We start from the raw sequence: 17,756 nt of genomic DNA, 5'->3' as shown, positions 1-17,756 counted from the left end.
ATCTGGGGCAATACTTTGTTTGGGCTTGTACCCTGTGGCCCAGTCTCCATCACCTCCCTCACCCCTGTCGACAGTGAGAATTGAAGTCAGATGTCCCAAACTCACTGCAAGGTCTGGACCAGAAGTGTCCGCTCTGTCCCTGGGCTCTGTGAACTTACCGAGGAAGAATCTCAGACTTCCTGGGCAGGTTAGAACGATTATCAGTCCAACAAGAAGAAGATGGTTTTTTAAAAATTATTTGTTTTGCAAATGAATAGCAAATTACAAAAAAATCCTAGGCTAGGTCTTACTGTATTTTACTTTTAGCAAAGACACAAGTGTGACCGTCCCTGGTCCTTTCTGATGTCTTGAGGATCCACCCATTTCCCTTCCTGAAGAGCGTTAGCGGGAGGCAGAGCCGTGCAGGAAGCAGTTTCTGTTTCCAGGTGCGGAACACACCTTGTGGGAGCCTGGGGAGGTGCCAGGCTAGGTGAGGGCAATCATCTTTGATACCACAGACGTTGCAGTTGCTTATCATGTTGAACTTCGTGACGTAGCCGGTGTACTGGCCAAATCTAGTTAAGTTTTGGCTGTTTTTTGTGGTTATGAGAGTCTGAGCTGCTGAGGAAGCTGGGTGTATATTCTGCATTGGAGACACATTAGGGACCCTACCTATGCCCCATCATACTATCTTAGGTTCTGGGTAAGGCCAGTATGCTGATTTTAATTTCAAAGCCTAATCTAGCCATGTGACTTCATTTTAAGGAGAATTAGCCATTTTTTTTTTTGGACGGAGTGTGTGTGTCCCCCAGCATTCATAGGTGAAATCCTAATCCCCAATGCTGGCAATAGGAGGTGGGGCCTTTGAGAGGGAGTAGGTTATTAGGGTGGAGCTCTCATGAATAGGGTTGCATACCTTATGAAAGAGGCCCCAGAGAGTTCTGTTTCCCCTTTTGCCATGTGAGGGCACAGCAAGAAGACACCATCTGTGAACCAGAAAGCCCTCACCAGACACTGACTCTGCTGGCACCTTGATCTCAGACTTCCCAGTCTCTAGAGCTAGGCGAAATAGATTCTGTTGTTTCTAAGACACCCAGTCTGTGGTCTTCTGTTACAGCCGTTGAACTAAGACACTATTCAAACCTTCATGTCAGATTTTACATATGTTGCCGTCTTACAATTCTGTTACCGTACATTGGGCATTTACTCACAAAATCCACATACGTGCTGTAGAAGTGGCAGGGGTGTTTAGATGAGCAGGCTTGCCAACAAATGGTACTCTGTATTTCTTTTTTCTTCTATTGGTAGTCACATTTTTGCCTATCCTTGACACCTATGAATTTTTATCTAGAGTATTAGAGCACGTTTTCCCGTGACTGCTGGAGGGATACAGGAACTGAGTGTTAATTTCATCCTCTGGTGATGTCTTTTGCTTATGGTTAAAGGACCTACTCCCGTATCCTCTCTGCAGATTCCTTCAGAGGCCAACATTTGTAGGAAAAAGAAAAGATTCCTTCTCTATGGGAAGGTGAATGGACGGCATCAGTCAATGTCAAGGATGTTCTTATAGCTGGAAACTTGAATTCTCACAGTAACTAGATATTCAGGCCTTGTAAGAGTTGAATACCTGCCAGGTGGCCTGGAAGAATACCTTAATTGCAAAACAACACCGTATCTGCTCCAGTCCTAATTTGAACACAGACACAACAACTGCTGAAGCCGGGAAAGCATAACAGTAGCTTGCAGGGAAGGCCCGAGGCTGCTGCAGAGGAGCACTGAATACTGTAGCTTTTGAGGCCTCAGTCACAGCAGCGGGCTGGAAGTTTTCACCTCATTTTAGTTTTCCTTGAATAAAACCAGAAACTTCTGAAAGTTTAGGATTAACTGAATGTATTATCTCTTGGAACGTTATGTTTGTTTCCTTTTTATCAGAGAGGAGCAGATACGTGCCTGGCTGCAGCCCCTTGACAGCTCATTTTCTGATTGTTTCACTAAATGAGTTTGCTCTCTGATAAGACAACTTTCTTTTTGCTCTGTCTAATCCTTTGTTATTCTTTCAGCTTAAAGCTTTTCAAGCCAGGCCAAGAAGCTGTGAAGTACCAGGGTCCTCGGGACTTCCAGACACTGGAAAACTGGATGCTGCAGACACTGAACGAGGAGCCAGTGGTGAGTGTCTACCTCCTTCCCTCCCTCCCTCCCTCCCTCCCTCCCTCCCTCTCTCTCTCCCTGCCTACATCTTTGGGGTAATATGTAACGGGGCAGAGGCCAGTTGAGGTTAATGATTAAGGCTGCCATTTTAAAGCAACTCTACTTTTTTTGGAGCTTATTGATATTATAGGTAAAGATGAACTTTTACAGAAACTTTTTGGTGTGGAAATACCTAAATGTGCACAAAAGTCAAGAGAAGGCTAAACCCTGAGTTTCAGCAGTTACCACCATTTTGGTGTTTGTCTTCTCCGCCACCCTGCGCCTTGTTTGGCTGTAGTCAGTCTTCAGGGAAGTCACTTGTGTGGCCTCACAGATAAGCACTTACTCTTTGTTAACACTGCCACCGTGCCACTGTCACAGGTAATACAGTTCACAACTGTACCCCAGCATCAGAGACTGACTCTGGACCACCTGGGGTCAGGGCTGGGCCCAGCCTAGAATCTCCTATCCAAGCCAGCACTGGAGCCTCCTCCCATCCCCCCAACCTTTGCCCTCCACCACCTGCAGCCCTCTGGCTCGGGCCTAGCCCGACAGCTGTACCCGTAGGGTGGATCCTTCCTTTTCTTCTCGGTGCTCAGTCCCCGAGTCTCTAATGGGCTTTGCTTATAACATCATTTTGTACCATTAATGCACTTCCCATACTAAGGCTAATATCAGGAGATTGTAGACTCTTAGAATATTATGTACTAAAAAGGATTTATAATCCTCCCCCTCCCCAGTTGATGTTGGAAGTCTTCACTTTTTTATAAATCATCATGATCATAAACCACTGGTTAAGTGTTCCTTTGTGGGTGGTGCCTTCTGATTAATGCCGAGTGCTCAGGTCCCTGGATGCCGGGTAGACCTGGTGGGTCATGCTGCTGTGTTGGAGAGGGACTGGAAAAACACCCGTGTTCCTACACTGTAGGATCCTGATGAGCTAGGAAGAGCATCTGAAGTCTTTGTAATTTCAATTTCAACAAATACCGAAGACTACCTTCTTGTATCAGCTAAGCGCCCACTGATTTGAAGGTGGTCTGTGGTGGTCCTTTTGGAGCTTTGCTGCTTACTGTTGCCAGTTTCCAGTGTGTCTGTGCGGCTCTTCTGCTCTGCCCCATCTTCTCTGATGACCTAATCAGAAACTTGGCTGCTGATTCAGTGCTTCCATCCCTCATCTGCAAAGACTCTCTCAACTCGGCTGGGTGTGGTGGCTCATGCCTGTAATCCTAGCACTTTGGGAGGCTGAGGCGGGTGGATCACCCAAGGTCAAGAGTTCAAGACCAGCCTGGCCAACATGGTGAAACGTCGTCTCTGCTAAAAATACAGAAATTAGCCAGGTGGCAGGCGCCTGTAATCCCAGCTACTTGGGAGGCTGAGGCAGGAGAATCACTTGAACCCAGGAGGCAGAGGTTGCAGTGAGGCGAGATCATGCCACTGCACTCCAGCCTATGCAACAGAGCAAAAACTATCGTGAAAAAAAAAAAACTCTCTGAACTGTATGGTGGAGACTGTTGGTGTGTGATGTTATGTCATTGAACCAGAGACTTACCTAACTTTAGCTAAAAGAGAGAACCACAGACCTCTCAGGAAATTTGCATCTTTGTCCTGGCAAGAAAGCTGAATGAGCACGTGTGACTTTCATAGTTTTCAATTGGACATTGTTTCCTTTGTGAAAATATTCTCTTTGTGGGGACACGTATATTGGATGGTAGGAAACCAATTTTAAGGAGGAGTTAATAGCCTCAAATAAATTTCACCAAAAAAGCCAGTCTTCTATGATGGCTTTATTCAAGAAACCAGCAGCCAGTATCAGGACGGCAGAAAGACCTCATCTCACGGCCCATTTCCCTTAGTGGAGGTGGCGGCCTCACCTGCAGGTTGGAAAGGGCTGAGAGGCTGCGTCCAGGCTCTGCAAGGGACTTTCTATCTCCTCAGTGTGGGAGCAGGATGGCCGCGTGTAATCCCCCCATGCCACCCCAGAACCACAGTCACCAACTTGCCATATTTTAGTGTCTCCAGCAATAGCAGGCCCCAGATAATTGCCAGAAACAATGACAATGCGCCTTATTGTGGAAAAGTTTAAGTATATACACTTTATACTGCAAACCAGAATTCTCTTAGCTTTTTAAGTGAAAACTTTAAAAAAAGTTCTTTATCTGTATACCTAAGTAACTTAGTACATACATTTTTTAATATTCACGTGGGATAAATTTAGATTTTTTTAAGTGTTGTGGCAATATTCAAGAAACTCAAAAGACAATTTGTCACTTTGTACATTCTACTGCAATTTTTGTATTTCCATGTTTGCTTCTGTATTTTTTCTTGAACAGTTATACAAACATGTTTCATCTCATTAATGATTTTATATATTTATGTGGTCTTTATATTGATCATGTCTTATATTATTTTATCATGTGGATTTGCCATAATTCAACTCTAATTCTGTCAGTGGATATTTAGGTTATTTATACCTTTTCCATCATCAGTAATGATGTAGGGAACAAGTTTATCTTTGTAAAGGACTTTCCACCCCCCCTTCTTTTGAGTGATATTTTTAGAATACAGTATTCCCAGACATAAAATTATAAGGCCAAGAATAAAAAAAAAGATCATTTTTATGGCTCTTGATGAATATTGCCAGGTTTCTTAAGCACCATATCAGCTTATGCTGCCACTGTAGGGCGAGACGTGACCTGTTTCTGGGATGCACTGTGGTGTTCCCGTGCCGGGGGACTGCTCTGGAGTCTGCCAGGAACCCAGGAAGCAACTAGAGGCCCCGCACGTGCCATAAATGAACACTTCATACTGAAAGGCCCTTGAACATCTCATGGAGAGTGGCACACGGTATTTTATTTCACCTTATGTGCATTCATTGACTGTTCACTTAGCCATTCTTCCCTCGGGCATTGTTTTGTGTGGGTATTTAGCACTTTGAAAGTCTTGACGCGCTGGCAGCAGAAGGGAAACTTTATGGTTCTTTATGATTCCAGCCCTGCACAGCTTTGAACTGTCAGCACTTTTAAAGCCTTTAACAACTTAGCTTGGATATTCTTTTTAATAGGAATATGAACCCCCAGATAAAAGCTGAGTAATATACACTTAATGTGTCTGCAGCAGAACACTGATTCCATTATCTTTCCCTCATTTCTGGTTACTTTGGTTGGAAGCCACAGCTGTACCTGGTCTGAAAAGTTGAGAAATGTAGGATTGTGACTAGACAGCTGCACACATTGCTGTCTGCTTGGGTCCTGGCAGAAGCATCTTTTGAAAAGCCCCTTTCCCCCTCTTTCTGTACGAGACTTAGTCATATGAATTACATTCTTTCTTGAAGGTGCAGCTTATGTTCATGCCATGGTTTTCTCTCTGTTGCCTTTCATTCACCTGCATTTTCCTTCTCATCACCTCCTTTTCTCTCTGATCAGTCTTCCACAGTTGCGTCTTCCTCACAGTTTTCCCTGTCATTTGTGTGAAGTAAGGATAACCAGGCCCTCCTGGTCCCTGAGTTTCTCATTCTCAGCTTTGTCCATTTTGCTACCCTCGTGTCTGTTTGTGTGTTTTTTGAGGAAGAGTCTCACTCTGTTGCCCAGGCAGGAGTGCAGTGGCATGTTCTCAGCTCACTGCAGCCTCCACCCCCTGGGATCAAGTGATCCTCCCACCTCAGCCTCCCAAGTAGCTGGGACCACAGGTGCACGTCACCATGCTCAGGTAAATAAAATTTTTTTTTTTGTAGCGATGGGGTCTCACTCTGTTTCCTAGGCTGGTCTTGAACTGCTGGGCTCAAGCAGTCCTCTTGCCTCAGCCTCCCAAAATGCTAGGCTGTCACCTAGGCTGGTCTTGAACTGCTGGGCTCAAGCAGTCCTCTTGCCTCAGCCTCCCAAAACGCTAGGGTTACAGGCACGAGCCACTGCGCTGGGCACTCTGGTGTCTGCAAGTGCTGACCCCTTCAGAATACGTCCATCGGGCGTTGTATTTTGTATTCTTTGTGAAGTATCCAAGTACGTTTCAAAGAGGAGGACAGGGTATGGGGTAAGACTGTCCTTTGCATTGTCTGCTTTGTTTGGTTGGGTTTTGGGGTAGGGACAGCTATCACTTGGCTGCCCTGGAGACTCAGACCTAGAGCTTTCACCGAGGGTGAGGCTGACGAGGGGCTTTTTGCTGAAGCTTCCAGAGGGCTTGACGAGATCAGTTCCTGACCTGGCCTCACTCAGCACAGCAGCATCGTACAAAGGTTCCAGGTTGTTGGGTGAGGGAGGCATCTGCAGGCGGTTCCCCACAGACACAGTCACCTCCTGGATGGTTTCCCTGTGTCTCCACTGACACACCCATGACTGTTTTATTTCCTCCTGTTAGACACCAGAGCCGGAAGTGGAACCGCCCAGTGCCCCTGAGCTCAAGCAAGGGCTGTATGAGCTCTCAGCAAGCAACTTTGAGCTGCACGTCGCACAAGGTAAGGGGGACGTCCTGATGCCAGCTTCAGAGAATCACTATTACTCCTTGGCGTGCTGGGCTTTTCCTTCCTGCCACTCAAGGGCTCTTAGATAGCAGCATCAGTGGCACTGACAAAGGGTCACTCTAGAGGAGCTGTTGGGACTGTTGTTGAGTGCACCTCCTCTAAAACATGAGTTCTCCTTTTGTCTGTGCCCTTATGGAAACGCCGAGTCTAATGCTAAGCACACGTGACCCGCACACTAGCTGGACAGTGCATCCTTGGCTAAGAGTGTTTATTGACAGACTCACCTCGCTTGATTGCTCTTTACTTTATTGCACTTTGGAGATACTGCATTTTTTTATGGATTGAGGATTTTGGCAGCCCAGCATCTGGCAGGTCTAGCGGTTTTTCCAGCAGCTTGTGCTTACTTTGTATCCCTCTGTCAGCATCTTTTTAGCAATAAAATATTTTTTAATTAAGGTACATTGTTTTTAAAGAAGTAATGCTGTAGCACATTTCATAGACTATAGTGTAAACATAACTTTGATATTCACTAGGGAACCAAAAAATTTGTGTGACTTGTTTTATTGTGATATTATCTTTATTGTAGTGGTCTGGAACCAAACCCACAGTATCTCGGAAGTATGCCTGTGTATTAATGGTAATCATATGCTTAATGACCTCAGGCAGAAACAAAAGCTTCTCCCTGTCTAAACAGAATTTAGATTGGGCACAGTGGCTCATGCCTGTCATCCCAGCACTTGGGGAGAACAAGGTGGGATGACTGCTTGAGCCCAGGAGTTTGAGATCAGCCTAAGCAAGACCTTGTCTCTACAGAAGATTTAAAAAAAAAAAAAAAAAAAAAAAAGGCTGGGTATGGTAAGCACACTCCTGAAGCTGAGGTGGGAAGATCACTTGAGCCTGGAAGGTCAAGGCTGCAGTGAGCTGTGATCATGCCACTGTACTCCAGCCTGGGTGACAGAGTGAGATCCTGTCTCAGAAAACAACCAAACAAAACCCAGAATTTAATGACACCGTTATAACATGAATCAAATTAGTTATTCCTTACACTTAAAAGATCTTTCTATACCACATCCCATTTTTTGAAAATGGTCTCCTAATATCAGAATGATCCCCATAAAATTTCCAGTGTGAATACATAAGTCTCCCTTTATTCACACATAGATGTGTTTCAGAAAACTTGGCCCAACACCGAATGACTTGAAAGCAATTTTGGCTTCCTGGCCGGCTCCCATTACCAAATGCTACCATGGAGAGAAATCCCCTTAGAAGACTGGGTTGGAAACGTGAGAAATGGCTTGGATTGCCTCTGGCCTTGTGACTTGTGCCTGCTGGGGGTCAGAGCCCCTCCCCCACCACACTTACTGTCTACAGTAACTTATCGTGAGGCCTTCAGCCTTTTCCCACTTTTACTAAAAGTTATTTCATCCATACCAGTGCCCTGACGGCAGAACTGCAGCATGCTTTCTGCTACGGGAATGCATTTTCAGCTGGGATTGTCTTGGGCTCTGAGCAGGGTGTGTTTCCCAAATCACCTGTTACGGACCGACTCCGGCAGGACAGACCGACTCCGCAGGACAGACCGACTCCGGCAGGCCTAGCCAGCGCCTCCCTAAGTGGGTCGCTGCCACACAGCTGTGTCGTGTAGGTACCATGGTGGCTTCCTGCCCTTGCTGGCTTCCCATCAGTACTCTGATTAGGTTCCCAGAGAGCCTGTCTCCACCTTACAGCGCAGGATCTACCGTGCACCTGCACATGGTTTCAGCTTTGCACATTTTTTAATGGAAGTTTGTTAACTTTTAAAGGAAGTTTTTCACCATTTTCTTCAAGTGCATTGTTGCTGTGCTGATGAGGCAGTAGCTGTGAGCCTTAGTGTGGCAGAGTCCTGCTCAGACGCCAGGCCACATGCCACTGGTTAGTTCTCTCCCCGGCCACAGCCTGCTTTCAGTTTGCTATCAGCCCAATGTCAGGGTAGAACAGCTAAACACCTTCTCTGTCCAAATAATGATGCTGTGAGGGTTTGTTTGTTTTTTTCCCCCTAGCCAAGGGGGTGATGTTTCATTTTTTAAACTTTTTTTTAATGATAAAATATAATACAGATCGAGAAAACAAATGTAGGGCTTAATGAATTTTTATAGCGTGGTCACACTGTAACTACTGTCCAGTTCAAGAAATAAAACTGCCAGCTTCCCGTGTCCCATGCAGGGCACAGCCCACCCTCCCTTCTCCAAGAAGGCACTTGCCTGACATTTGTGGAAACCACTTGTATTAGTCCGTTTTCACTGCTGATGAGTGCACACCCGAGACTGGGCAATTTACAAAGGAAAGAGGTTTAATGGAGAACTCACAGTTCCACGTGGCTGGCGAAGCCTCACAATCATGGCGGAAGGCAAGGAGGAGCAAGTCACATCTTTTTTTACGTGGATATCAGCAGGCAATAAGAGCTTGTGTAGGGAAACTCCCGTTTTTAAAACCATCGGGTCTCATAAGATTTATTCACTATCATGAGACCAGCATGGGAAAGACCTGTCCCCGTGACTCAGTTACCTCCTACCTGGCCCTTCCCACAACATGTGGGAATTCAAGATGAGATTTGGGTGGGGACACAGCCAAACCATATCAACTCCTTTATGTGCACTGAAGTGCACATTCCTGAGCACTATAGTTTTATATGTGTATGTGTTTATATATCTTTTAAGGCTCTTTTGACCTGCATGTTCTCCAGACATCTCTTTATCTTTCTTGCTGAAGACACAGGTGGTTTGACCTGTAGAGCTCCCCGTGGTCCAGACTTTGCTAATTGTGTCCCCGTAGTGTGGTCTACATGTTTCCCTGATTTCTCTGTTTCCTGGAAATTGGTAGTTGGGTCTGGGGACAAAATCAGTTTCAGTGTGATGTTTTTTGGGGGCATAGGAAGACCTCATAGCTGGTGGGGGCACAGAACGTCCGGTTGTCTCTCTCTGGGATGTGGGCGACCATGACAGGCAGGGCCTGGGCCCATTCATTCCTTAGGGCTGCCAAGTGCCGAGACTCATTCAAGCGTCCCTTCATTTTTTAACCAAGAGAAACTCACCCTCATTTATCACCTGGTTATTCAGCGGTACAGTGCATATAGGAGAGGTGGGAGAAATGCCTGATTCTTTCCTTTTATTACAGTTTTCCAAATAATGAGTTGATTGCTGATTGTCCATCAAAGATGACAAATTTGGTTTTGAGTATTGTTATGAACTCATGAACAGAAACACATTTGATGGAGTCCCTTTGTACCAATTAAAGTGCTCATGCCGAACTAAGATTTGCTAAGCAGGACAAAGATCTGATTCTTCAATTAACTCTCTAGTGAGGTCTGACATAAATTACAGTTCCTCTTTCCCCCGTCTCTGCCTTGGCTCTCCACTCCAGGCGACCACTTTATCAAGTTCTTCGCTCCGTGGTGTGGTCACTGCAAAGCCCTGGCTCCAACCTGGGAGCAGCTGGCTCTGGGCCTTGAACATTCCGAAACTGTCAAGATTGGCAAGGTGAGTGAAAGCCCTTATTAAACTGGAAATGGACTGCTTTGGGCTGGATTAATTAGCAGAGTGGCCCATTATTCATTCTGTGTGCAAAGTCGCAAACTTGATTTATTAATTCCATTTAGTGTGCCACTTGATAATTCATTTCACCTTCACAGATGGCAGTCTGATTTTGAGTTTTGCTGGCTTTTCCACAGCCTAGAGATAAATTATGGCCTCGGCTGCTTTGTTTATTTTGAAGAGATGGCCAAATCTGAATTGGCAGCCCCAGAGCCCGTTCTGCAAAGAGATGGGGTAGAGCCTTGTAGAATGTTCACTGGACGAACTTGGAGACCGTCCACGTTCGACCTCACCCAAGAGCTCTCTCTAAAAGGACCCTGGCTCTGTGCTCCCCCAGGCACGCAGAAGACCCTCCCTCAGTTTGCACTGTGCCTGGGATTCTTTCCAGCATTTCCTACTTTATACAGAGAAGCCAAGAGTGGTGTCTGACAACTTCTGTGTAACTGGATTTTCTGGAAATATCCAGTGTAGCTCCAGGGACATCACTTTTATTCTTGTCCACTTTCCAGCACCCACCAGACACCATGCATAGATTTCCTTTCTTAAAAATCTCATTTTTCTACCTTGCCATGGGGCTGATTTGTATCCAAAAGTAATGCTGCGTGTCTAGGACTGAATGATGGTTAACAGGATGATCTACTTGGGATGGTGAGATGGTCAAAAGCGTAAACTTGGGGGTTGGGTAGACCTGGCTGGCTGACCTTGGGCAAAACCTCTCCACGCCTCGGTCTCCCCCTTTGCAAAACTGAGCTAAGATCTACTGTGTGGTGTCTGGGCAGATGAAAGTACACTGCTTAGTGTGATGCTTAGCATGGGGCAGATGCTTAGTAAATTGTAATCACTTTTGTTGTCAGTTAAATGGATATTTCACTGTTGCCTCTTAAACGCTTACGATAATATATACTAATTATACATGTTATTATCAGTTTATATTTATTGAACATTTTGGGGAAGTAATTATAATCTTGTCTACTGTCTTACCCCATTCCTTGTATCCTTACTTAATTATTGTATGAAATTTTATGGGAGATTCTTTTAGGTTTATATCCATAGAGGATCCTAGCAGACCCAGGCGTGAGCAGACACAAGCCTAGGTGACCATGCTGAAGCCCTTCATCCCTGGCACATGTGGCTGGGTTACACTGGACCCTTAAAAATGCTTGTCCTCTCCCGACCTTGGGCTGAGGCCTCTTGTACTTCCGTTCCGCACCTTAGCTGCTCTCTGACGGGTCTTAGGTGTTGAAATAGTATTTTTACCCCCGTTTGCTGACATAGTGAGTAACAACTTAGTCCTGCCTATTTTAGTGCTGGTAGAAAATAAAAAAGAAAGCAATGACTTAGAACAAGATGTTTCATGAAAATGTTGGGCAAGCAGCAGCTTTATGAGATTTAAATGAAAGAAAAAGCTTGAAGAGCTGTGCTTGTTGGTAAATTAAGTTTATAAAATTAAGGACGGATTATAATCTTGACATCTTTGCAGTCTTACCTTTATTATATACCAACTACTCCTGTTTAAAATTCACTTCTTGCTCCCTGTTGATTTTAAAACCCTCTAAGCTTCAGCATGAGAGTAAATTCTAAGCTGGCATGTGAACTGGTCTGGGTCCCAGTCACCGACAGCCAGGCTAACCCCTCTCCCACCACCACCAAATATCAAGCCAGGGCCCTGACTCCAGCTACCAGGTGCTGACTTTACTTGCTCGAGTTAAAATGTTGCTTCCTAAAAACCGGCATGTTTAACTGAGCTATTAATACAATAAATCTTGCCTCTAAAGTCTTTCCTTTACTCCATTTAGCTCAGGTATGTTTTAGCATAGCTTTCAGGAACATTCTTTTCAAAAACTGCACCTTGCTGGCAGAGTTGCTACAGAATGTGGATTTTGAAAAGAATATTTGTAACGTACAAAGTGTCCAGTAGCCCCATTAGCAAGAAGGTTCATGAAGAAACTGACTGGGAAGTTGATCTGCTTTTATTCTCAGGTTGATTGTACACAGCACTATGAACTCTGCTCCGGAAACCAGGTTCGTGGCTATCCCACTCTTCTCTGGTTCCGAGATGGGAAAAAGGTACGTCTGCACTTCTTAGTACTGAGAATTCTTCATCTCTTAACCCCATCAGGCTGAGCTACTGAGTGGTTTAATGGGCACAGTGAATTGCCAATCTTGATTGTTAGGGCACTGGTTTGGAGAAATGTGTATAATGAAACAAACGTCTTTCTCTTAATTGATAAGATTTGGGTTGTGGAGATGAATTCATTTGTTATACTACCTTGAAACATTTCAGTGGCCCAGGTTATCACTAGAATAACCCAGATCTTACAGTCACAGGGTAACTGTGCTCTGGTCGTAAACACAAACCTTCAGGCCTTTGAACAGAGCTAAGGCTTGCACTTGGTCTGGTTCTGCCTCCCTCCCTCCTTCTCTGGCCGATGGTCAGCAGCTCAGAGTTCCCCATCAGCACAACAGCTCGCTGGCAGGCCTCTGCCCCAGACTTCTATGATGTGTAACCCTGTGGAGGGAAGAGGGGCCTGTACAGTTCTCTCACCAAAGCCGAGGCATTCAGTTATCCTCTCTACATTCCCATCTAAATATGAACGTGCAGACTTTGCACCACCGCTAAGACATCTGGGAGCTCTGACCCGGGCAAGCAGGGGTTGCAGGAAGGCTTAAGTGATTCAGAACACCTCAGTGGACTCACTCAGCAGCGTGCCCGTGTCTCGGCCAGGTGGATCAGTACAAGGGAAAGCGGGATTTGGAGTCACTGAGGGAGTACGTGGAGTCGCAGCTGCAGCGCACAGCGACTGGAGCGACGGAGACCGTCACGCCCTCAGAGGCCCCGGTGCTGGCAGCTGAGCCCGAGGCTGACAAGGTGGGTGCCTGCTGGAGTCGGGATCCCCATAAGTGGCCCGTGGCCCCCGGCCCCCCACCTCCCCACCCTCAGAGGCCTCCTCAAATGCTTTGGACAAAATGACAGTTTGGGGACACAGTCATCTGATGGTTGGCTCCAGTTGCGTTTTCAACACGTATTTTTCATCGACTTTCACATGCTTTCAGGGGCGAATGCAAACAAAAGCTTTCCTTTTGAAAACATGAAATGGATGTGAGACAAATCCCAAGACAATATTTGGTGTCAAAAATCTCTAGAGAATCCTTCCTTTCCGCTTCATTCATTTTAAAGAATGACTATGCTGGGCATGTTTCTGCTATGAAATCTTGGCTGCTGGCCCCGGGGCCCTGATTCTATTCCTGACCTTGCTCCGGGCATTTTCCTTTACCCGTTGTAAAGGCCCCTAGAAGACCTGTAGCCAAGAGGGCATCCGCAGCGATCAGGCCAGTGACTGTAGCTGTAACCTGCCTAGGCAGTCCTGATGCACTGAGGGGTTTCCTTCCTTCACTCAGGTAGCAGGAGGTTTTAGATTCGTTTGTTCTGCTTTATCAAGCCCTTGTTATGTCACAGGCACTGTTCTAGGCCACCAGGAAATAAAAATAAGACCGGTTTCCTGCCTCTGAAGCATACAGGTCTCTGAGGCAAATGGTGAGAAGACACACAAGCCAATGGCAGGGGGCTGGGGCAGAAATGTGTGCAGGGCTTGGCTGCTAGAGAGAAGTGGGGGCAAATGGGCAAGAAGTGTCCCTAAGGAGCTGATTGACGGGATCTGTGCTGGACAGATAGGCTGGGCAGGGCTGCCACTGAGGGGCTGCACCAGGAGAGGCACAACCCGAGAATCAGCCGGCATTTCTGCAGGGCCAGAGCTGGGGCTGGGGGAACACAGTGGGAGACAGGTCAGGGTGTGGTGTAGGATCCCTGAGAGTGAGAGAGGAGCTGGAGTTGAGAGGCTGTGGGCAGCTGGCCAAGGATTATGAACTGTATCCCATATTGACAGGGAGCCCACGGAGGCTCTGTGCAGATTGGAGTTGTAGGAAAATGACCAGCATGCACGTGTGCTGGAGGTGGGAAGCTGCTCTATTAGGCCTTTAAAGATGATGAGTTCCCTCATGCTGCAGCCGTGACTGTGCGATGGCGAGGAGGAGAAAGCCAGCATAAGGAGTCCAGCCGCTGTGCAGCGCAGAGGAGAGGGAGGGAGGGTCCGAGGCGAGTCTGATTCCTGCATATCTGGTGGAGGATGGTACCCAGCACAGGGGCGGGGCCAGAGCTCGAGGAAAGGGATGAGCTTGGTTTTCAAGGTGTTGATCTTCAAGGTTTTCGGCTGTGTAGGTGGCAGTGTCCAGTGGCAGTTCCAACCATGAGCCTGGGGCTGCGGCAGGAGGTCTGCACTGGACGAGAGTGCCCGTGTCATCCTCTTCAGGTAGAAGTCATGCCTGAAGGCCAGGAGTTTGGATTTGGAAAAACCAGTGGAGCCACCAACCCCTCCTCCCTGGTGGGGCCACACCGGGCCTCCTCACCCCTACAACCCTGTCCCTAGTTGGACTCTTGTAGGTTGGGGATGGCCTGAGTGTTGTTTAAAAGTTGATGTTTTGGTTGAAGAAGTAAACAGCTGATTTTGTAGTTGTTAGGACCATATATGTTAGAGGAGTGTATGTGTCCTGGTGGTTACAAAGGTCATCCCAAATTGAGTATAATTATATACCATGGATGTTTTCATCACAGCACCATTTCTATTTATAATGCAGTTTTCCACCATGAAGTGGGTCTTTTCAGTGCGTGTGGCGTCATGTTTCTGGACATAAAGATGGTAGTGTTCCACAATGGCCCCCTTGGCCTCCGTCACTGACATGTTACTCGATGCCAGACTCAGATGGAGCAGCCCTGGTACACTTAGCCACGTGATAAATCATCCCATTCCTGCTCTCAGGAGAGAATCGCAGATCCATTTTTGGAGAAACACATAGACGTCATTCTGTAAAGAACTGTCAAGGGAGAATGGCTTTAAAGCAGACTACCATGTAGCACCTTTCCCTTAAATTCTCCAGCCAGAGCTTCCATCAGCGTTTTTCACATTGACTTAGAACAGGCTGCTTTCCATTTTTATGTTCAATGTAAAACACGTATCATTGCCTTTGCTATTGTAACTAGGTTCTTTCTGTTGCATAGAGAGGATGTCACAAAGGGTGCTAGGAGAATAGGGTGGCCAGTGAGAAAAGCGGCTGAGGATGAGACTTCAGTGGGTATCCTGGAGACTCCAGGCTTAGAGGTGCAGACTCAAGTGTCGGACACCCAGGGCTGCCTGGTCCACACCACAGCGCCCTGGAGAGTTTTCAACCTGCCTCATCCCCAAAAGACAGTCCCCCTCCCCACCTTCACCCCCTGTACAGTGTCCAGCCACCTCCTCACCACATCTCCCAGGCTTGGGACCCAGGGACTTGCATTGATCTCTCTGCCCTTCAGAGGCTGCCAGCCTCCCTTTGTGTGTAGCCTATGAAATGCAGATTGTGTAGGTATTTCTGTGTGACCTTGGAGCCTACATAACTGCATGTTTAAAAAATTACTGATTCGTGTATCTGCAATCCCAAAGCATGGCCCTGCTCAACTTTAAGGGATGTACTTGAACTGTGGCTTTTTCCTCCCTTGAAGGGCACTGTGTTGGCACTCACTGAAAATAACTTCGATGACACCATTGCAGAAGGAATAACCTTCATCAAGTTTTATGCTCCATGGTAAGTGGCTGTTTAATTAGAAACTACTTTGTCCATGTGTACTAAGTCACATCATGTTTTTCAGCTCATCTGCCACCCCTCCAGACTCAATGTTGGGCACATGTTACATTTATATGTAGGTCATGTTGTAGGAAATAAGGAACCGTTATCATGCTCCTATATTCAAATATTTTAAACTTCAATGGCCTTAATTATATATGGAGAATGAGGCTAAAGTTATATCAACTTTGGAGAAAACATAAAAATGGAGGCAAATTATGATGGCCATATTCAGTTTTGTGGTATCTGCACTTTTCCAAATAGATGGCTTTTTTTTTTTTTTTTTGGCTAAACAATGAGTGTCATGATGTAGCTTTGCTCCTCGGTTCTTTTAAGTACTCGGATTTCTTTTGTAGAGAAATCCAGTAGAGTCTGTTAGAGCCATTCAGTATGCTACGCAGTTTCCTGAACCTGCATGCCACATGGTCTTGGAGACCAGAGCAGAAATGGATTGCAGGTAGTGTGAGATCCAGACAACCTTGGTTCTAAGACTTACCGTGAATGACTGTATAGTAAACTTGGATGTCCTTTAATTCCTTTGAACCCCAGTTCCCTCAGCTGAAAAATGGGAGTAACTTTTTGTCTTCACAAATAAAACAATCCATTTGGAAAAGCAGAGTGTTAGGACAACAGTAGATTGTTTATCTAAACATGATAAAGGCGTCACTTTTCTTGTTTGTTACACTCCACATGTTCCTGAGAAACTAACCATAGGGGTAAAAAGTTAATAAGCACAGGACTTGAACGAACCATAGCAATGCCTTTCAAATCATTTGCAACATTTAAAAACCTAAAGCTTCACAGATCAAGTATCAAAAAAGAGGATCCCCTTTGGCTGAAGGGGAGCCATCCATACGGCAGGAGGGGGTCAGAAGAGACAAGGGAACGGAGTCGGGTAGAAGGGAGGGTTTGAACCAAACTTAATCATGGCCTTGATGCTCACCCCACATCGCTGAAGTACCAAGGAGGCCTTAAAATGGTTTTGAAATTGTGAGACCATAAGCAATCAAATCTAAAATGTCTTTGGCATTCAAGTGACCTTTTAGAAATTGTGTGGCATCTGCCCTGTTCCCTGTTCCTCTGCTCCTGTGCTTTCATAAACCAGTTAGCACAGTTCACCATGGCATGGAAATGGTCTCAGAATCTCAACTTGTTTTCAGACTGGCCTGCTTCTGTCACGTTATCTGAAAGTCTACCTTGGATCAACTTTTGGGTTCTTCGTTTGGGATAGGAGGAGGAAGAGTTAATGTGCACCCAGTGGGAGAATTTGGTATTTTACAAATTTCTAGGCAATTGTTGACTGTCCCATACAGAAGAAACAGAGCTTGTCTTGGCAGCAGAGTGTAGGTGAATGATCTCGACCCAGGATTTCAACGAAGCTGCCATTTTTCTCGTCTTAGGTGTGGTCATTGTAAGACTCTGGCTCCTACTTGGGAGGAACTCTCTAAAAAGGAATTCCCTGGTCTGGCGGGGGTCAAGATCGCCGAAGTAGACTGCACTGCTGAACGGAATATCTGCAGCAAGTATTCGGTGGGTACTTGGATGGATGCTTATGGGAGCTCTCAGTATGGGGGCAGATCCCAAGGGAACTGTGCCTCAACCACGATAACTCACTCTGCTCTCATCTTCTCAACAATGTGGTTTTTATGTCCCTTTGAGTTGTTTGGAGAAGCAAAAGAGATCCTCTCTCAAAGGGAAGGCATTCTTCTTCTCCGCCCGCTTTGTAGTTAGTATCCATGTTTCAGTGCAGGTTTTCAGGCCTTGCTGTCTGAGTAACAAGGCCGTGAAGTAACAGACCCCACGCCATAGACTGTGGGGCTTCCCACACCGCGACTCTTGATGATTGACCAGTGGTCTGTAGCCTTTGCCATAAATACCCGAGTCGCTCATTTTTCACACGTAAGCCAGCATTA

General features: G+C 46.1%; 1 protein-coding gene across 1 annotated transcript in view; it reads left to right on the top strand.

Moving 5' to 3' along the window:
• TXNDC5 (thioredoxin domain containing 5) overlaps positions 1–17,756 on the top strand; it is a 29,287-nt gene that overhangs the window by 9,092 nt on the left and 2,439 nt on the right. Inside the window, exons 3-9 of the mRNA XM_016954874.4 lie at positions 2,040–2,145; positions 6,517–6,613; positions 10,019–10,134; positions 12,169–12,255; positions 12,914–13,057; positions 15,722–15,804; positions 17,244–17,373. Coding sequence (XP_016810363.1) covers positions 2,040–2,145; positions 6,517–6,613; positions 10,019–10,134; positions 12,169–12,255; positions 12,914–13,057; positions 15,722–15,804; positions 17,244–17,373 — 763 coding nt within the window. The remainder of the gene's footprint in view (positions 1–2,039; positions 2,146–6,516; positions 6,614–10,018; positions 10,135–12,168; positions 12,256–12,913; positions 13,058–15,721; positions 15,805–17,243; positions 17,374–17,756) is intronic.

Source organism: Pan troglodytes, chromosome 5 (genome assembly GCF_028858775.2).
Source record: "Pan troglodytes isolate AG18354 chromosome 5, NHGRI_mPanTro3-v2.0_pri, whole genome shotgun sequence".
Lineage (NCBI taxonomy): Eukaryota > Metazoa > Chordata > Mammalia > Primates > Hominidae > Pan > Pan troglodytes.
This window is presented reverse-complemented; position numbering and strand designations above follow the sequence as displayed.